This window comes from Sinocyclocheilus grahami, unplaced genomic scaffold (genome assembly GCF_001515645.1).
Source record: "Sinocyclocheilus grahami isolate Dianchi unplaced genomic scaffold, SAMN03320097.WGS_v1.1 scaffold1095.1, whole genome shotgun sequence".
NCBI classification, from domain to species: Eukaryota; Metazoa; Chordata; class Actinopteri; order Cypriniformes; family Cyprinidae; genus Sinocyclocheilus; species Sinocyclocheilus grahami.
Window position 1 is genome coordinate 228,928 of NW_015506274.1, and position 22,488 is coordinate 251,415.

At 37.8% G+C, this 22,488-nt stretch overlaps 1 protein-coding gene across 1 annotated transcript in view; it reads left to right on the forward strand.

Annotated features, from left to right (window-relative positions):
• The window catches only part of LOC107566712 (E3 ubiquitin-protein ligase mib1-like), a 68,224-nt gene that overhangs the window by 10,380 nt on the left and 35,356 nt on the right, over positions 1-22,488 (forward strand). The window contains exons 5-12 of the mRNA XM_016252238.1: positions 115-181; positions 3,107-3,311; positions 3,748-3,931; positions 7,040-7,184; positions 7,783-7,916; positions 9,944-10,051; positions 13,072-13,152; positions 13,767-13,918. Of these exons, the coding sequence (XP_016107724.1) occupies positions 115-181; positions 3,107-3,311; positions 3,748-3,931; positions 7,040-7,184; positions 7,783-7,916; positions 9,944-10,051; positions 13,072-13,152; positions 13,767-13,918 (1,076 nt within the window). The remainder of the gene's footprint in view (positions 1-114; positions 182-3,106; positions 3,312-3,747; positions 3,932-7,039; positions 7,185-7,782; positions 7,917-9,943; positions 10,052-13,071; positions 13,153-13,766; positions 13,919-22,488) is intronic.

Here is a 22,488-nt window from a genome sequence, read left to right on the forward strand (position 1 = left end):
ATGCAGACAACTGTATCAGAGACTGTTACAATGTTTAGACTTTTGTGGTTAGGGATTCAAAAACTTTTTTTTTAACAAATCTGTTATAATTAATTGTCTTTTTTCTTTTTTTAGTCTGATTTGAAGTGTGTGCAAGATGCCAAAGGAGGCACTTTTTACAGAGACCACTGTCCAGTGTTGGGTAAGCCTTCCAGATGTGTCATACTAGTAGGCTTATAATATTTAACATGAATATATTTTAGTTATAAAAGGGTTTAAGCTTTGTAGGTCAAGTGAAGTACTCTATTGCATCCTAATTGTATGAGTGTATTGTATGAGATGCCTCCACTAGGTGTCAGCACTAGATGGTATGGTGGGGCTGATCTTAAAATATGCATGGCTACAGTGACACATTCCTGTTTAAAAGCTCTTTTGGCCCCAGTCCATAATTGACTCCTTGCTATCCAAGCCATTGCCGTTAGGTTCTATACAAGAGTGGTCAACTTTAATTACTCTTGAAACCTTAAGAAATGGTCCCACAAAGCACAACGTCTTGTGCTTTACAATTTAGGGGCCGTTTGTCAGCCAAAAACGGGAAACGTTTTATGCGTTTTGCCTGTTAGTTTACATGACAACAGCGTTTTGGGGACTGGAAACGCATATTTTTGAAAACGGGTTTCAAAGTGCACATTTTTGAAAATTGCACCGTTATCGCCATGCACGTGTGTAGTACTTGTTAGGTATGTAGACATGCGCAGTACGTGTCGATTTTAAAGGCAAGCGTGAACAAACATACACAACAATGGCAGAGTATATGGTAGTGTTGTTGCTGCTCAAGAGTTTGCTACGCTTCTTCAGCAAAGTGTGGATTTACTTCACCAATATTACAACCAACAGCGGAGACGCATCATATACATCAAATCGTCACTTCCCTACAGGTACTGTTTACTTAGATGACAGCGCCAACTACTGGCCTGGCATACGTAATACTGCGTTTTTGGCCGTTTTCGCGGATATGTGTAAACACGAATCGTTTTGAAAGCGTTGTCATACGGTACGACACAGCACGGCTCGGTTTGCATTTCCACTGCTGTTCAGTACTGCTTTAGAGTGGGCGGGATTATTCACATGTCGTTATAGTTGCGCCGCCTCTATTGCCGCGACTCCTGAAAAACTTTTTAATTCTGTGTCGCCCCATCAAGCTTGCTGGATCCGCTCCTCTGCTATCAACGAGAGGAATGTCTGTACTTCCTTAACAGACAAGGAAACAGCCACTTTTTGGTTGTTAAAAAAGGTGCGCTTGTTCAAAACAGTTGCGTTCGATCCTTCGCTGGCTGTGCTGATTTAAATCTAGCGGTTCTGTTGTGTTTGTGTTGCAAGTTCAGTGACGCAGGTAGTGACGATTCTCTCCGGCCAATCCGTGATCAGCAGAGCTTACACGTCACGTTTTGGTAACGGTACGGTTCACTTGGAACCTCAACCGAGGTGGTACTAAAAAAGGTACCAGGTACTGTACCCAGTGGGAAAACCCCCCCAAAAGTGAACCGTACCAAGCCGTACCGTGCTGTACCATGCAGTGGAAAAGCGCCATTAGAGAGTCCCTACGCAGAGTTTACTGCTCCATACTCACTGAGCAAGGGCTATCTGTTGAAGTTCACTTAAAGGGATAGTTCACTCAAAAATGAAAATTCTGTCATTAATTACTCGCCCTCATGTCGTTCCAAACCCGTAAGACCTTCGTTCATCTTCGGAACACAAATTAAGATATTTTTGATGGAATCTGAGAGCTGTCTGACCCTGCATAGACTGCAATACTACTGAAATGTTCCCAAGTCCAGAAACGTAGCAAGGAGATCTGTAAAATAATCCATGCGGATATCCAGCAGATATTCTCCAAAATGGCACCAGGGTGATGCGGAGGAGACAAATGGTTGAATAAAGTTTTTTTTTTTTTCTTTTGCGCACTAAAATTATTCTCGTAGCTTCATATAATTGCGGATGAACCGCTGATGTCACATGGATTATTTTTACAGATCTCCTCGCTATGTTTCTGAACATTTCAGTAGTATTGCAGTCTATGCAGGGTCAGACAGCTCTCAGATTCCATCAAAAATATCTTAATTTGTGTTCCCAAGATGAACGAAGGTCTTACGGGTTTGAAATGACATGAGGGTGAGTAATTAATGACAGAATTTTCATTTTTGGGTGAACTAACCCTTTAACTCTTAACAAAAAGCATTTGAAATTCGCTGTAATGCAGACAAATGCATACAAAGCTCAAGTCAAGCAAATTGAGGGGGTTGGTGTATGATATAAAAATATACAACAAATTTATAAAAGGCGCCAGGGTGATGCGGAGGAGACAAATGGTTGAATAAAGTTTTTTTTTTTTTCTTTTGCGCACTAAAATTATTCTCGTAGCTTCATATAATTGCGGATGAACCGCTGATGTCACATGGATTATTTTTACAGATCTCCTCGCTATGTTTCTGAACATTTCAGTAGTATTGCAGTCTATGCAGGGTCAGACAGCTCTCAGATTCCATCAAAAATATCTTAATTTGTGTTCCCAAGATGAACGAAGGTCTTACGGGTTTGAAATGACATGAGGGTGAGTAATTAATGACAGAATTTTCATTTTTGGGTGAACTAACCCTTTAACTCTTAACAAAAAGCATTTGAAATTCGCTGTAATGCAGACAAATGCATACAAAGCTCAAGTCAAGCAAATTGAGGGGGTTGGTGTATGATATAAAAATATACAACAAATTTATATTTACAAGGTTTTTGAAATTTAAGTACTGGAAAACCCTTAAGGACTTTAAGTCTTGTCAGTTAAAACAACCAAGCAGTGTTCAGCCATTCAAGTCCAAAAAGAAGCCAAAGAAAATTCAGTTTGGTAGTCGCACGTCGCTTTTTGTGCACGCACAGAGAACTTCAATTTTGACAACATGTGAACATCAAATTGAGTTCTCTTTCTTGTCTTCTTGCACTACTGCTTATTTGTTTTTTCTTATTTTATTAAAGAGTATTTGCATTTAAAAATGGTTAGTGCAATAGATGACCGTGAGTAGTCATTCTATTGCTTGCTAGATCATCTAAATTTTTAACCTGTGACTTTCTGTAGGTGAGCAGAATGGAAACAGGAACCCAGGAGGCCTGCAGATTGGAGACTTGGTCAACATTGATTTGGACCTGGAGATTGTTCAGTCGCTGCAGCATGGGCACGGAGGCTGGACTGATGGCATGTTTGAAACGCTCACCACCACAGGCACTGTGTGCGGCATTGATGAAGACCATGACATCGTTGTGCAGTATCCTAGTGGAAACAGGTCAGTCACACTTTATATATTATCTTAAATGTCTTTTTTTTGGCTTTGTTTCAGTGTCTTCACAATTCTGACAAATCATTATACATATTATTAATGTTGATTAATAGAATATACATAAAAATGTCAACTTTAGATATAAACAGTCTACAAATCCAAAAGAAGCTATGTTTCTGAATTGTTAAATCAGTGTATCAAGACCTAAATTGATATTACATAAGACCATAACATTCCCATTAGTCCTCTTAGTAGTATGAAACTGCTTAAACAAAATCACAAAGTAAGCAGTATAACAATATTAACCCTGTAAAGCCTGACATTTGAAATAATAGTCAGGAAAATCTCATTTTTTGAAATGTAACAATTTTAACTACTGTTGTTGAAGGTCTGTGATTTAACCTTTGTGCTGAATTGAACAGAACCTTTCTGTGTGTTCTAGGTGGACATTTAACCCAGCGGTGCTCACAAAGGCAAACGTTGTACGTAGTGGAGAGGTGGCGGCTGGTGCTGAGGGAGGCAGTTCTCAGTTCATGGTGGGAGACTTGGTCCAGATCTGCTATGACATTGACCGCATCAAACTACTCCAGAGAGGACATGGAGAGTGGGCTGAAGCTATGCTGCCAGTGAGCATCACCTACCTCATCCAGGGATAGTTCAACCAAAAATGAAAGTTCTGTTGTCATTTACTTACCCTCATGTTGTTCAAATCTATGTGGCTACACTTTATTTTAATAGTCCACTTTTAGACATTCATAGCCATTCTACTAACTATAAGTAGGTTTGCAACTCCGTATGAACTAACTCTGATTAATTTGCAATAGGGCAAAAAAATCGCGTGAATATGAACGTGGTTTTGCGCAGCTCGTCAGTGAACAACGGCTCTGTGTAGTTAATGCTGCTCAATGTGAAAGCCCGCAGGTGATGGAGATTTACCGCTGATTACAGAACCGCTTTCTGACAAGATGCACATTAAATATCGCATGCGATTTATCGTGCAGCCCTAATTTGCAACTACATAGCAGCTAATTCTCACTTTGTTAGTTTAGGGTATAATGTCTGCTGGGCATCATCAAAATAAAGTGTTAGCATTAGGGGTGCTCCGATCAGAATTTTTGAGGCCGATCACAGAAAGCAGTATCTGCTGATACCGATCTTTTTAAAGCCTACTTTTTATCATTTATAACTATTTATATTGATACTCCAATCAGAATTTTTATACATTTATTCAGGGCCTGAATTTCATTTTTGAAAATCGGGGGAATTCTCTTAGGTGACTCTTGTGAGAGGGGAAGCAGCTTTCACACAGGAGTCCGCTACTGATCTGTGGCTGTTTACCACAAACACAACATTTATCCATTAGTTTGATTTCAAATCCAAACATCGTCTTTTTCAGCATTGTGATTCTTTTTTTACACAGTACAGTAATACAATCTTTCACAGACATGTTTAAACAATAAACATAAGCAATACATTATTCAATGCTTTTTACTTTTGCATTTACTTCTAGATTTATATATTAAGTTGCTCAAGCAATTGGCAAAACATTTAAACTACTTTTCTTACGTTATCACAAACTTACCATTGACAGAAATAGTTCATATTTACTGCAAACAATGCACTTTTACTTTAATTCAGCGCTTGCAGCGCAGCAATAGACTGCGGAAACGATCCACGCACTGCCGGACCGTAACCGTGTGCAGTGAATGCTTTTTATTAATCCGTTAACATGAGCGCGAAAAAAATATGCACCGCATATGCACTGCAAACGGAGTGTGTGTGAACTTGGCATTATGTGTGTGCGCTGCCAGTGTGCATGAGCGCTCAGTCTCCAGGAGAGCGCGCGACCGCTGAATGGTTAAACACTGGCAAGAATTAAAAAGAAATGCAATTTAGAAAATTTAGTGACGATGTGACACTGCCTCGACTGTGCAAGTGACAATTCGACCGCTGAATGGTTAAACACTGGCAAGAATTAAAAAGAAATGCAATTTAGAAAATTTAGTGACGATGTGACACTGCCTCGACTGTGCAAGTGACAATTCCTGTGTCAACTGTGCAGCGTGCAGCTCGCTTATAGACAGACGCGATGTGTGGTGATTTGAAGCCAATTGCGTATTTTGAGAGAGAAAGAGGACGCACGGTGATTCACTCACGCTGTTTGTGAAATTACGACTCACACAAGGTTTTCTAATTACTTTGTAAGTAATTGTACCTCACCTTCAGCATTATAATTATTTCACCCGCGCCAGACCGAGACTTAGATGGTGCCGCTGCATGTCGTGCCAAACCTTTCACGGCAGCATCATCAGCTTGAGATCGTTTTTTTTGAGATTGGCCTTTTAGAGACCGCCGATCAATCATCCCAACGTGATTATCGGCCGATAGTGATCGGTAGCCGATTAGCAAATATTAAACAAACAGTCTGCTAATACTCTAATGACTGCTAGTTGACATGTACATAGTTTCAAAGTTGCTAGTTATTATAATGTCTAAAGTGGACTATCAAAGTAATGTGTTACCACATATGTTTTTATAATAGAAGTCAACAGTTCCCAAAACGGTTTGGTTATCAACATTCTTCAAAATATCTTTTTAGACTGTTCTGCAGAAGAAAATAATACAGGTTTGGAACAATGTGTGGTCAAATAAATGATGACACAATTAAAATTTTTGGCTGAACTGTTCCTTTAATGATTACATGACACAGTTTCTGTGAATGATTAGATGAATATTACACTTTGGCTGTTATACCAACATGGATATTTTTTATTTATTTTGTTTTGTAAGAGAGCAGACTGAAAAATAAGAGAGAGAGAGAGAGAGAGAGGGGAACAGGATCAGAAAATATTGCAGGATTTAAAGCGGTTTCGCACATATGGTTACCATTGCGACACGAAGCACTAGGCCATTACATCACTCTGTAATGATTTTGTTAATTTATAGTACAGTGTAATGGATTTATCTAATCAAATAATTGCTTTTTTTCCATACTAAGACATCCGTCTCTAGTCTGCACAAGAAAATCTAGAGACTAATCAACAGCTTTTTCAGTTATGCAGGAGTGACTTCCAGAGCTCCAGAGTAGAAAGACATTTACTTTTTCAAAACGTGTTAAATTTATCTGTTTTGGCTGCACATAAAATGACCAATAAAACCAGCCATTGATGAGACCCCATCTTTGTAATAAAGACCCAGTTTGCTTGAGTTTAAAGAGGCTGATGAGGATTCACTTGCAGCCACTGGCAACCTACTACCAATAGCACAGTTTTATTTTATCTACAGACTGTTTCAAGCAGCTCTGCCTCCTAAAGCAGTGGATGAGATGCTAAGAGTGGCATTGAGTCTGTGTGATTGGTTTATATTTCTGTTTTTGATGTCCTCCATGGACAAATCTTAACAGAATTCCAATAGCTTCAGTTATGAGCAATATAGATATATGGTCCTGCAAGTCTAGGAGCCTTTGGGTATTCTCTCTTTAAATAAGCCAATCTCAATTTTAAAAGCCAGACCTTACACTTATTGATTTTCTTCTCTCTCTCTCTCCCTCCACAGTACTTAGGATGTTGCTCTCACAGGGGTGTTTGTACCTGTGTGTAATATGCAGTTTGCACACAAACTTGTCTAGCATTCCAGCAGTTTCAGAGCTTAGAGGAAAGGAAAATTGGTTAAATGCAAAATAACTCGCTTTAGGACAGTCACACACTCATATGCCCATGTTTTCTCTTGTGCAGACCCTTGGGAAGGTGGGAAGAGTGCAACAGATTTACTCTGACAGTGACCTCAAAGTCGAGGTTTGCGGGACATCCTGGACATACAATCCAGCCGCTGTCACTAAAGTGGCTCCTTCTGGATCTGCTGTTACTAATGCTTCTGGAGGTGATGCACACACACACAGAGGGATATGTGGTTTAAGGGGATAGCGCGATGGTTTTTATACTGTATAAACTGTATTTAGGCACTTCACTTATTGGTCACTTATTGCCCATGCACACCTTTTGTGTTATTTTATAGTTTTAGTGACTTACAAAATGTTAAACATGTGATCGAGTGATAGTTGTGATATCACGGCGTGATAGGGCACATGGACATTTTACTTTCAGGTTTAAATTATTCATTTCAATTAGGGCTGCACAATATTGGAAAAGACTGACATTGTGATGTTTTTCTGTTATATATTTTGCAATTTTCACCAGAAGACTTGAAAAGCTCTATTTGGAAATAATTCAAATTTTAGAATGATTCGGGGTGATTTTGTAGGGGAGTGCCTCTGATTTAAATTCTATTTCGTTATATATCACAGCCCTAATTTCAATATATTGTGGCATTAATTGATTTGCCAGAAGGAGAAAATGTCCTATATTTCAGTAGTGCTCAAAGTCAACCACAGACAAGCATCAATCCATTTCTCATCAGTCATTGTGTACTCTGCGAGACACTATAGCAGTGTTGACAGAGAGTCCTTTTATGCCTCCAGAGCGCCTGTCTCAGCTCCTCAAGAAGCTTTTTGAGACACAGGAGTCTGGAGATATTAATGAAGAGCTGGTGAAGGCCGCGGCCAATGGTGACCTAGCCAAAGTAGAGGACATCCTGAAGAGACCTGATGTAGACGTAAGAGTTCTATCATAACACATACACAGTACCAAATTTGCACATCCACAAAAACCTCAGCAGATTTCCATAGAATTCCCATTATTCATAAAGTTCTACACATCCCCTACATATTTATTTAATATTTTTGTCAATGTTAATGTTTTTAATTGCCAGTATAAATGAATATTTTGGCTAATGTTTATTTGCTGTCAATATGAGTGAGATATTTTCCATTTCTTTTTTTTTCCCACAGTCAAACTCACCAAATTAAAGAATAGTTAAAAACTTAAAGAGTTAGTTCACCCAAAAATGAAAATTCTGTCATTAATTACTCACCCTCGTGTTCTTCGAAACACGGATGACCTTCATTCATCTTCGAATAATTTTTTGCGCAAAGAAAACAAAAATAACGACTTTATTCCACATTTTTGTCTCTACTGTGTCTGTCGTGAACGCGCGTCCAAAGTGACGCAGTAGAGCTGAAAAAGTGGAATAAAGTCGTTATTTTTGTTTTCTTTGCGCAAAAAAGTATTCTCGTAGCTTCGTAACTTTACAGTTGAACCACTCACACGGACTACTTTGTCGATCATCTTGGTACTTCTCTGCACCTTGAACGTGGTAGTTACCTTGCTGTCTATGGGAGGGTCAGAGAGCCCTCATATTTCATCAAAAATATCTTAAATTGTGTTCCGAAGATGAACGAAGATCTTACGGGTTTCGAACAACACGAGGGCGAGTAATTAATGACAGAATTTTAATTTTTGGGTGAGCTAACCCTTTAAAAAGTCCTTGTTACAAGACATTATTTGATCTGATCAAATAGGTAGCAGTTCTTACATTTAAGAAAGTGCAAGTCAGAAAGAAGAAACTTATGCAAGTAGTACTTTGATCAAGCAACATAATGGTTCTAATTTGTAGCAAGACCACTTTGAACTGCTTGCACCTTTTGGTTCTAACTGGAATCTGACAGATCAGATCAAACGCACAATCAAAGAATGATGGCTGCTCTTATATGTATGAGACTTCTCCTATGAGCCTGAAACTCTCAGTTTATGAATTATGGAACCGCTTCAGTTTAGTCTCTTAACATTCTGAAAGTATTCAACAGTCATTCGTATGAAGACATGGGCACATAAATCGTTTTAAATAAGACTGAACAAAACAATCAAGCAGTTTTAATCAGAATGTTTTCATCTGTCAGCCATCTGTACATGCTGCTAAAACAATGGTTTCATTGACGTTTTTTGAGAGGGGTTGAAGAACATTGCTTGTGTAAATTTCAAATTGAACATCACTGCATCGCAAAGCTCTCGATGGTCTCACCACAATAACAATGGGAAACTGTTTGATTATGCCAGTGATTGCACAGCATGGTGATTAAAAGGAAATGAGGAGGAAGTTGATCCAAGTTTTGTTTGGAATAGAGAGACTAGACACTGGAATGTAGTGCAGTGCACAATGAACATGTGATATAGCAATGATATTTGGTATTAGCATTATTCCCACAGTCATGGAAGACCTGGAATTTTTAAATTGCGACCTGCGTGTTTTTTTTTTTTTAAACAATCTTTATATATTTTTTTTTGTGTTGTATTATTATTATATAATTTTATACGTAAAGTTTTATCATAGAGAAATTCTATATTTATAATCTGACTTTACCTCAATATATTTGATCAGTTTGAGTCTTCTTTTCCCCCACTTTTTCGGTTGTGTTGGTGCCAGGACTGGCCCGGTGCCCTGCCGCCCCTCATTGAAGAAATTGCTCGTAGCACAGAGAGAGATGAAGGGAAGTCAAATTGCCTAGGGGGACTGGCCAAATTATATGCTCGGCAGGACATGTCCTGCAAATACACCAGGGGCTCCAGCATTAATATTCATGCCTCTGCACACTGGTTTAACTTACCGCATTGCTGCAGATCACAAATAGACACTTGTGTATACGCTTATACACGTGCGCACAAACACATTTTAAAGAATGTCACAAACATGGAATCTGAGATGCAAATAGCATGATGTGGTCATCTCTGTCTTTTTGTTTCCAGGTGAACGGGCAGTGTGCAGGACACACTGCCATGCAGGCAGCCAGCCAAAATGGCCATGTGGACGTCCTCAAACTGCTGCTGAAACATAATGTGGACCTGGAGGCTGAGGTATGTCTTGGATCTTGCTCCTAAACCACCTCTTGTCACTTTTGGCAGTTTTTTCCCCCTGGAGTTTATTGTGTTTGGAACAGGGCAAACCACAATATGCTGTGGCTTGACTACTGACCTTAAGCCACTTAGATCTTGTTTGTTTGTAGTTCAGACACCTCAAGCAGATGTTTTTGTTGTGAGAGAGACTTCATGGAGCTAGTTATTGAATTTCACTTATTGAATTTAGTGAAATGTTTCCTTGTGTATTTTGAATGCGCCAGGATCAGAGATGCAAACTTTTCACTTTTTGGGTGAAAATCACCATAGCTAATCCAAAATATATAATTTGTGTGATTTGTGTAGATCCAATGAATCCAATTTTTGAAACTGGTTTGAAAGTCAACAAATGAGAAGCGTGGATGGCTCTATCTGTGATTTTCCCTCAAAATAAAAGCTCTTTGATTTAATGATTGAAAGCAAAGAAATTAAGATGGCCTGTTTTTACTCTTTTTCTGTAAACTAAATGTACTATTATTAAATACTATATTTTTTTACATTATGGTATTATAACAAAAGTAACATTTCTTTATTGATTTGTTTAATTGTTATAATTCTATTAAAATAAACATTTTGATTGAATGAAATATGAATAATAATTATTAGATTTTTTTGAATGTCAGTGTTTGAATTTTGTCAATAAAAGAGGAACTTAGAAACTTTAAGATCTGTTTTTTTTTTTTAAATAAAAGCTCTTTGGTTAAATTTTTAAATGCAAAGAAATTAAGACGGTCTGTATTTCTCAAAAATATAATTATTAAATACCATTATTACTAATAGTAGGAAGTCGTGGCCTAATGGTTAGAGAGTCGGACTCGTAACCCAAAAGGTTGTGGGTTCGAGTCTTGTACCGGCAGGGATTGTAGGTGGGGGGAGTGAATGTACAGCGCTCTCTCCCACCTTCAATACCACGACTGAGGTGCCCTTTAGCAAGGCACCGAACCCCCAACTGCTCCCCGGGCGCCGCAGCAAAAATGGCTGCCCACTGCTCCGGGTGTATGTTCACGGTGTGTGTGTGTTCACTGCTGTGTGTGTGCACTTTGGATGGGATAAATGCAGAGCACTAATTCCAAGTATGGGTCACCATACTTGGCCACATGTCACTTCACTCACTCACTCACTTTAGTAATATTTTATAGATTTTTTTAATGAATAGTTGTAATTTAATGAAATATATATTTTAAATAATTGTAATGCTATCAATTTAATAAAATACACATAATTATAATAATCATAATAATATTGCCCTGGACACCCACATCTTAAAATGAAGAGAGCGTGCCGTACGTTTGAGATCATTTTATTTTTTATGCCTTTTTCTTATCCCGACACGGAGACCGCTGAACGCACCTCTTTAAATGGTTTCGTGGTGCTCGTTATTGTATTTTAAAACAATATTGTAATGTTTTCAACTGACATTATGGCATTTAAAATAAAATTATCCCAAACGTAACTGTGGCGCTTGTGGCTGTTCTGCGCAGTCAGTGAACTGCTTCCATCGGCGCTGCTGCAGCAAAACACACTGTTGCTAACATGAAACATTTTTATGTGAGTATTATGACCAGTACTTAATTTGATCCTGATGGACCCTGTTCCGGAAAATGTCAGATTTTACCTTTTTGCGTTCCGGTAGGCCTATTTGTTTTTAAAAATCCGTCATTTACGGTGCATTAGATCGTGACAGTGCATGCTGTCATCCTTTCCTTTCCGTGAACTTGTTTATGGAGCGCCGCGCCACACTTCTGTTTTAAATCTGTTAGCTTAATTATTTAAGTCAGATATATTTCGCTTTTTTTTTTAATGAAAACGAATTGTTATTTTTATTTTAGGCCTATTACTTACATAGGCTATACATCTTCCTTAAAGCATCCCATTTTGTCCCAGGGCTTGAAAACCTGTGCCTAGGCTAGATAGGTCCTGCAGAAACTTGTGAACGATGCTCTAGTTGAGGCATCAACGTTTAGTAACATCATTGAATGCGCCGGGAAAACGTATTGTCAAGTGTCGGTCACAGCGCCTTTTAATTGCTGTTTTGAATCCAGCAATTATTTATTTACAAATTATAAGCTCTGATTAAGACAAGTGTGGTATAAAAGCTTTGTTTATTAGAGGAATAGGGATGTAATGTGAAAATCGATTCAAATATGTGATGATTCAAATCGGTTGAGATGCTAAACAAATCGCGATTCATTTAGGTGTAGGAGTTTTTATGAATGTATGTCTGAGGGGAACTTACTGTCTTTAGAAAAGTTTAGATGGTATTTTTTCTTTTCCTCTTGCCTCTGTATAACGCATATTAAAGTTCATAAGTGCAGCGCTGCTTTGTTTACAGCGGAAACCAAGGAAATGCTTTAAGCGCCACCTACTGGCAGAGAGTGAATCTGTACCTCATTCAGCTCGTCTGCTGTGTGTTTCATGCAGATATTTTTATGTATAGTTTCACAAAACTGAAGTCAGCACATTCTGTTTTTGCTTCAAATTTTGAAATTATACAATCTAATTTAGATTAAAAACTGCTCATGTTGCATGTATGCAGCATCTTTGTTTGGATCATGATTAAAATGCAGTTGTTGCCTCTAATTTTAAATGGTATCCTTCCCCCGCAGTGTCCCGCAGCCCTGCAACCTTCACCTAATTGTTTCGAAAATGAAAATCTGGGGAAATGACTACATTTTGACTACAAATGACTACAAGTTACTGCATTTCTATTGCATTCCATGTTGAAGAACTTTGTGGTGTTTCTATTTTAATGTACTTTTAAAGTATAAATCACATTAAAAGCTTAATTTGTCATTATGAACGAATGATGATGCATTTATATACCGTCACCGTCACTCACAGCCGCTCGCATGTGTTTTGCGCATGAGCCGCACGCAGCCCAGAATTAAACGACTTAATCGACCATGATAGCTTTAATCGATTGCATCTCTTATCGACAATTAATCGATCATCGATTAATTGTTGACATCCCTAGTTGGCAGCCTCTGCACATCGCTGTCAACAAGGGCCACCTACAGGTGGTGAAGACTTTGCTTGACTTTGGCTGCCACCCCAGTCTGCAGGTGAACTATCTGTCTAAGTGTTTCAGTCCCTGGTGTCTCAGTACCTCTCAGTTTATAATGAAAACGCCCTTCCTTGCTTTTTATTGACTGACACTTTTGGTCACACATTCTAAGCTAAAGCTGGTAGTTAGTGAGTAGCTTCTTGTTTTTGCATATGCTATTAGCACAGTTTTGAAAGGATTATTTGATTAATATGCTGTTTATACTGCAAACTAGATGAATAGATGATAAAGGGATTGTGTTTTCCCAGGTGATTGACACCCTGCAGCACTTTAGAATTTTATCTTCTATTCGGCTGTGAACAATCTAGTGCAGTTTTACCATGAATCAGCACAGATTGGTTAGCTGCTTTTCAAAAGCAAATGCCATCACATGAAACATAGCTAGTATAATAAATGCTGGCATTACATGGCAAAGCATTTGTATAATTTAGCATTTTTCTGCCTGTTCTGTGGTAACAGTACATCAAGTCACATCACACCCTCAGTAAAGTGAAACTCTAGGCATTCTTTTATTCTGTTTCTCTGTGAACAGACTTATATAATGCTGTGTTGCATGTAGTAGAAAAAGCAGCACATACTAAAGAGCGTTTAACTTAATGCTGCCCCCTGCAGGACTCAGAGGGGGACACACCTCTGCATGATGCCATCAGCAAGAAGAGAGATGACATGCTCTCTGTGCTCCTGGAAGCAGGTGCAGATGTCACAATTACCAACAATAATGGATTCAACGCACTTCACCATGCAGCTCTGCGAGGGAACCCCAGGTATGGCTACGTTAAATTTTCATATGTCATAATTTGGGTTGAATTAAGCTTGTGATTAATGAGAATTGTGCATCCTTGAATTTATTGAATGGTTTCATTTCATATTTGGGGCCTGTGCAGAACAAATCCGAGGCTCCTGAAGTCAAAATAAGTTATTTTTTCTTTACTGCGGCACTTTTACCGTTGTTGCTTCATGAATGGTGATGCCCACTTGCATACAAACTTAAACTACAGTAGGCACTCTGATTGCATCTAGGGCTGCACGATTAATTGAAATTAAAGGTCCCATATTGTCAAAACTGAAATTTCCTGGCGTTTTTCATGATAACTGAGGTCTAGGTGCTATGTAACGACCATATAAGTTTCAAAACAGTCAATCCACAATCAAATGCACACAGCCTGCATAAAGTAGCTGTGATTTTTCACGAACCCTTGTGACTTCCGTAAAAAGGTGACGTCAGAACTACTCAGTCACCGCCTTCAGTCACCCCCCCAAGCACATCCCACAGTCCCACTCTCCTTTTGCCAAACCCGCCAGACAATATCGCGTCTATGCCATTGCTGAGCAACAACAACACGGAAACATGTCGAGAAAACGCTGTTCAGTCTGGATGTCAGGAAACTACATCATTGCACCGTGGGGCTGTGAAGGTTGCCGTGACAACCGCGTCAAGTGCACGTGACCTCACACACTCTATAACAAGCATAATACAAAGTTTTGTATACAAGTGTAATAATAGTAACAGTTGCAAATTGTTTTATTTAGACTATGTCTATGCTAATTCACAAATGACCTCAAACACCATACACGGCATTTGATCCTTTAGATTGGCAGGAAAATAGGAAAATACAGTACAGAATACAGAAACCAAATACTACATCGCAAATCTGGAATCATTTCCATTCATGTCACCTGCATCTGCATTTGTACAAGTGTCTTCAAGTTAACGTGATCGCAAACGCTTGGCTGGTCAGGTTTGTATTTAATGCATTCGGTGTTTGAAAAAAAAACAACCATGAATTACCGTTCTGAAACATCCTGTTGTAAGCGCGTTTGAGGAGGTGGTTGGTTGTCTCCTGTCGTCGCCGATTCGGGGGTCTGAGTTCAGCTCAAACATGTAAGGCCGGACAACATTTCCCTCAGCAGTGACCATCATTTCCGGTGTTTCTATTGACCTTACTTGTGAGTAAGCAATCCACAGCAGGCTACAGCATACATGACCCTAGTTACCTGTGGTTGGCCTGGCCATGCGTCACTCAGAAAACAACAGGCCAATCAGAAAAGAGGCTCATAAATATTAATTAGACGGGCCAAAATCGACCTGTTCTTTGCAGAGCTCCTGAGAGAGGAGCTGTAAAAATATATTGAGATGGTTTTTGGTACTTATACCGCAAATATATATTCTTAAGGACATCAAGACTTAAAATAAAATTCCAGAAAGGTATAAAATGTGACCTTTAAATCGCAATTAGGCAAAAGCTGCGATTGTCTTGCGTATCTTTCAGTGAAGCACGGTTTTGTGATCAGTAGACATCTTCATCCAAAGGCTAGAGGGCGCTCTCGCGCTGAAACTCCAAACATTCCCCGCAGAAAAAAGGTAATGTACGTCTTTCCAGGGCTGCGTTCCAGTTAATTTTTTTTATGCTCTTCACTCGCAAACTTCCCTCCATCTCGTTTACTCGGGTGTACGTCATTGATTACGTTGCCTGAGTGCCCACTTCTGGTGGAACCCTTACAATGGGCTGAACTGGAAGTCCTAAGCCCTAGATCACTTAGTATCTGCTATGGAGTTGGTTTATTGTTTACATTTTCTCCCTTATGAATTAGTTTGGTGCAGCATTCTATATATGTATAGGTATGCTTAATGGTCTGTTATATATATATATATATATATATATATATATATATATAAATTTTTATTTATTTATTTTTTTTATATATAATAGAGTTGTTTGGGGTGGGGATAAATCAAACGTGATCTGTGATGACGTCACAATCGTGACATCGTATTAAGATTGAACTGCTTTCATTGATTCAACGTGACTATATATATATATATATATATATATATATATAAATTTTTATTTATTTATTTTTTTTATATATAATAGAGTTGTTTGGGGTGGGGATAAATCAAACGTGATCTGTGATGACGTCACAATCGTGACATCGTATTAAGATTGAACTGCTTTCATTGATTCAACGTGACTAATAAACACAGGACTACGACAGTATATGGTTTTATCTTATAATTTTCATTATAATAATTTGTTTGGAATAAAAACATGTTATTAAATGTGTTATTTTGTGGGACAAGAGGTTCATAAATGCTTTTCATGTTTGCAAAGATGTTGGACACATGTTGCTTTTTCAAATGCACGTTATAAACGACTCGAACGCGCCAGGTAAAGGCTCGATGGTATAGAGAAGTGGGTTTAGATGGAGCAGCATTTACTACACAGAGCCGTAGTTCATTGACAAGTTACACAAACTGCTTTCATAATCGCAGTACGATTTTAATGATTTCATAATCGCATGAATATGAAAGAGGTTTTGCGTAGCTTGTCAGGCTTCATTGTTAGTTTTTTACGGCAGCAGCGGTATCCCTTCTAGCCACAACCCTGGAACGATGTGCATTTCCTTTCTTCTGTGGGGCATATTTGGAGTTTCAGCGCGAGAGTGCCCTCTGGCCTGCGGATGGAGATTTACTACTGATCACAGAACTGTGCTTCGACTGATCGTGCAGCCCTAATTGCATCCTTATCTTCAGTTTTCCTCTGCTAGTAGCTGTTGATATACCCTTAATATTTACATTTACATTTAGTCATTTAGCAGGCGCTTTTATCCAAAGCGACTTACAAATGAGGACAATAAAAGCAGTCAAAACTAACAATATATAAGTGCAAATGACAAGTCTCGGTTAGCCTAATGCAGTACACGTAGCAAGGTGTATATACAGTATATATATATATATATATATATATATATATATATATATATACACACACACACACACAAAGGAAAACAAGTAGATAAAATAAAGCTTTTATTTTTTTAAAGCTTTTAAAAAATATATATTTAAAAATACAAATTTTAAATTGAAATTAGTATATATTTCAAACTTGTTGAGCTTCGAGCTGCAAATTTTTTTTGCTAAATTCGGATTTGATATATAAAAAGTTCAAAAATATTTAAGATTTCTAGTGTAACATTTAGATTTCAAAACTTCATTTTGCAAATATCATAATAATCCAGTGAGATTTGTGTATGATCTTCTCCTACAACACAGCGTTTACAATTAGTGTGTTCATAGTACTGTTGCAAGCACCTTGGAGAACTTTCCACAGTTTTTCTATGGATTTTAGGCATTTCAATTGTTTCTGTTGTGGTGAAGCATCTAATACTTTATAAAAAGTAGTACTTAATATAAAAAGTGTCCATGAATAAATATAACATCAAATTTTATTAAATGCCTTAACCAGGTTAACAATTTAATTGTCATTCATTAAAGAGATAGTTCACCCAAAAATGAAAATGAACCCATGATTTACTCACCCTCAAGCGAATCAATGCTTTTATGTAAGAAAAACATCCATATTTTATATATTTTATAAACCGGAATCTCTAGCTTCTGCTAACTGTTGTATTTGTGTACACGAGAGAGTGGCGTTCCAGCAGATGACTTAGGACGTAGGCATAGCATCAATTCACCTCAAAATGCCTTTATTAACCCCCCCCCCCCCTTTTTTTATGATGGATGGATTCACTTTATTGGACTTCAAAATCTCAGCACCCGTTAACTGCCATTATAAAGCTTGGAAGAGCCAGGACATTTTTTAAAGATAACTCCGATTCTATTCATCTGAAAGAAGAAAGTAAAATACGCCTAGGATGGCTTGAGGGTGAGTAAATCATAGGGTCGTTTTTCATTTTGGGTGAGCTATCCCTTTAATGTGTAGGATAGTTCACCCAAAAATGAAAATTTGATGTTTATCTGCTTACCCCCAGGGCATCCAAGATGTAGGTGACTTTGTTTCTTCAGTAGAACCCAAATGGAGATTTTTAACTCCAGATGTTGCAGTCTATCAGTCGAATAATGCATGGCAATGGTAAAAAAATATATGAGAGGGAAAAAAACATGCACAGACAAATCCAAATTAAACCCTGCGGCTCGTGACGAATCATTGATGTCCTAAGACACGAAACAATCAGTTTGTGCGAGAAACCGAACAGTATTTATATCATATTTTACCTCTAATACACCACTGTCAAACTGCTTTGAGCACACGCACGGCATCCTGTGCGTGAGGTGTGTGAGGCGTGTATACTGGCACAAACCGGCTGGAGTTAAAAATCTCCATTTGCGTTCTACTGAAGAAACAAAGCCACCTACATCTTGGATGCTCTGGGGGTAAGCAGATAAACATCAAATTTTAATTTTTGGGTGAACTGTCCCTTTAATTGTAACCATACCTATTTATTTATTCATTGCAAATAAAATGGGAATTTATTTTTATTATTGGTGCATTTATTATTAACTTTGTGCCATAGAAAATTGCTGTATAAGTTACAAATGCCTCAGTGAAATGATCAATCCCCCAATGGCAACATGGGGATCCTTTTTATTGACTATGTGGAGAACTGCCCCGGGTTATTATTTATGGCTCACTTATACAGTAGAGCCTTGCTTGGGAGCAGAACCTGTCCCTTCACCATCAGAAAGTCCTAGAGATATATAGCTGTCCTCCAGCTCATCATTTACTTGTATTTCTCGCATGAGCTCCCACCGCTGCAGTCGTCTTTGCGCAGCACTCTTTCTTTCCTGTGCTGAAGCTTTTCAGTCTAGTCCTGTTGTGCAGACTTGAGTATGCATTTACTGGGTCTGAAGGCTTGTGCTAAGCTTGTGTACTTGTTGGCTAGTTTTTCAGTATGTGGTTAGGTCATGAAAAACCTGTTGGTTGGCTGCTTTAAAATATGAAATTTCCTGTTGAATCCACATGCCACACATCTCAGGGGTCGGTTGCATAAACATAGTAAATGTGTCTGTGTCTTAAGAAATTGATTGACTAACTAGAAGTTAACCAAGTGGCAATCAGTCTTACTTTTTGGATTTAAAACAGTAGGTAGTAGCCTAACTTCACTTGCACCATTTTAACCAGTTAGATTTTATCACGGAAACATCATACAGCAGGGAAAACCATTTTACTTTTTTCATCCTCGCATGTTTTCCTAAAGTCATTAGCATGTTGATGTGTCTCTCAACTGGTGTTCTTCAATAATGCCTGTTGTAAGTACAGTTGTAACCTTACACAGGAATTTTAAACAGCCAGACAAATCAAATGAACCTGTTGGACTGTCAGAAAAACTTCTTGGTATGCGTATGCACTTTATTCTTTTAAATGTTTTTTTTTTTTAACTCCTTGAAATATGTTAATCTGAGGGGGGAAAAAACATATGCATTCTGGATTTTTCTGTCTATTTATTTTAAAGATTTTATTGAACATTTATCTATACATTGCGAATTTGCGTCTTGGTTGGGTATGTTGAAAGTGTATTTTTCTGTGTGTTTATGACAGTCCCAGGCTGAGAGCAGGACTGGTTCCTCTCAGTGGCTCTCTGGATGGCTGCTGGAAGGCAGTTGTGCTCCAGCACTATAAACAGTACGATTAATAGCCCATGACTCATAACAGAGTCCACAAACAGGCCCTGCAGAGGCTGCCGCTGCACAGCCCCTATTACTACTGTACAAATGGGCCAACCTGTTTGTTAACCGCCACATGGACTCTCCCCCTTGGATGCACTGCTGTGTGCTGCTCTACAGCTGCTTAGTTCAAGCCTTAGCCAGCAGTCACATCCAGTGCTGCTAGTGGAAACGGTATCATAGGAACAGAGCTTGGCACTAGGTGTTTTATGTTTATAGAGAAACCATTGAATATGAAAGCAAATGATCAGCACAGATTATTATGGGCGGTTTGTGCCTCTGCTGTATTGTCAGGTGAATTGCCAGTTGTCTGCTTGATTTTAAGACACTCAGTAGATTTATTTATATAAATTAACCTGGGCCGTAGATTAGTTGGTCTTTTTTCAATTTATGGTAGTTAACACAATTTCAATGCTTTTTTAAATTGGAATTTCAGTGTGACTGCAATATAAATTAAAACATTAACATTAAAATATTTTTGTAATACTTGTAAAATTATTAAACATTAAATTTTTGGGTCAATAATTTTATTTATTTTTTTAATCTGGAAATATTCATTTATTTAAAATCCATTAAAAATGCCATACAGTGACTTGAATACACATCTATGAGCATGTCTTAATTCTGAATTTAAAATAATTTTGAAAGTTTTAGGAGGTGCGCAAGTCAAAAATGGTTGGGTGATGTTTCGATCTTATCACAATGAAAACAAAAATCATGATTTAAAGAATCAGGAATGAGATTTTTCTTTCATATTTATACCACTTTCCATATTTTCAAACATGAGAAGTATGACCCATATGAGGTGGGAGACTGTAGGAAAGATTCAATTCAATTTTGAAATAGCCCTTTATTGCTAAGCAAACTTCAAAATGCTGTGATTGCAAATATTTTTTAATGCATTGCATTCTGAAGGCACTGCATGAGGTAGTGGCACCATTTACAGTAGCAGCTGGTGAGGGGGATACCCTTAGCATCCCAGCCAGTCCAAAATGAATAATGAATACTCACAACACTGATTTTTATTTGGTGTTTGGCACTCTGACCCTGGCTGAGATGCTAAGGATAACACAGCTGCTAGATAAATGTTAGTTTCTCACCAATTAGCCAGTAATTTTTAAAAATGAATTCTAACTATGTATGCCAGCTGCAGTTTAGTTATATGAATATACAGTTTAACGTGCTGCATGTTTCCATTTCTGCAGTTGCTATGAGTTTAGGTCACTTATAAAATCCATTTAAAAACGCAACTTGCTGCAACCATCTAATTTTTAATGACACATTTATAAATGTTGTCAGCAAAAGAGAAGCTTTAAGGTCTCCCTGCAGTTTTCCACCAAAATAAAAATAAATTAAGCCATAAACATTATTATTGTAATTTTACTGTTGTTGTTCGGTTAATGTTTTCCTTTTTAGCTCTTAGCTGATCACAGGCCTGAAAATGAAATTCTTGCAAAGAAACCAAGTAGTTTGAGGCTTAATATTGTATTATTATTTCTTAGTGGAAAAAAAGGAACTGCTTTACTACCTACCTTTTTTCTTATGCTATATGGTGACTATGCAGAAATATATATTATTTTACAATTTCAGGCATGACTTGGACATAGCAAGATCACTTTAATTAATTGATATAAATTAATCATTCATGATATTTGTTTAAAAAAAAGTACACGCACAAGTATTCAAGGTGTAAGAATAATGTTATTGCTTGGTTCCGCAACATTTTTTTAGAATTTAATAAATTTAACCATTCAATTTATAATTTTATTGAAAAAAATGGTAGAACAGTTTTTAAAAACATAAAACCAAAATAAACCAGAATTTTACATTTTAAACTAGATTTTTTTTATTCACCTTTTCTTATTGTATATACTTATTTGTCATTGACCGTTTTATGAGCTCATTTAATTTGTTACACACAGGACAATCATTAAATAGAGGCTAAAATATATATTTTTTAAATAAAAAACGGAAAATCTTAGTAGAAATAGTGACCAGTTACAGCAGTTAAAACAAACCATGTACATTTTAACCTAAAATCTTGATTTGAAAAAAAAATTTATGGATGTGATATGCCAACCATCTCTGTATATAAGCTGATACATGATATGAATGGAGGTGCAGCACAGGTTCAGCATGACATGGTGGCAGATCAGCGTAATTATGGGTGAAATTATGATGCAGCGTTGCGATCCATGTGACTGAAGGAAGGATGCTGCTCTGATGCAGAGGAGAGGGAGGTTCACACCACATGCCTGCGCTGCGTCAGTTTGCCAGGGGGCCATAATTGGTGGACTCTTTCTGTGTATGATTAGTGTGTACAACCCCCCACACTTAGAAGCATCTGGTTTTTATCTCCACGCCCCTGTATGCAGGCAGAGAAGGGTTACCGAGAGGCACGCAGGCTACCGTTCCCGCATGTCGCAGTGAGCTTGTGCTGCAAATGCTCTCCTCCCCTCTCCCTCAACTTACTTTTGCTCTCCATTTCCATGTGTACTCAGATATTCAGTTGTGGATGTCAGTCACCTGTCTTAGCCCAATTTAACACACCATTGCGTCACATTACCTTCTTTTCAGAACTTTGTATCCTTGCCTGCTTTCAAATGGTGGCTAATGCATTTATATCTTAACCCACTTTTTTCTATTAAGTTATATTTTCAGCTTGTAGAAAAGGCAGTCACAATGATTGGTAATAACATTTATTTAAAAAAAACTTGTCAATTAATGAAGATATAAATACATTTTTAAATAAAAGCAAGATAGAAACCATTCATGTTGTCATCAAAGCATAGCTACAGCTGGTTGAAGGGGACCAAATCCATTGAAGAGGTGATTTGGTTCCATTTTACCAGCTTTAGCAAAGCATTG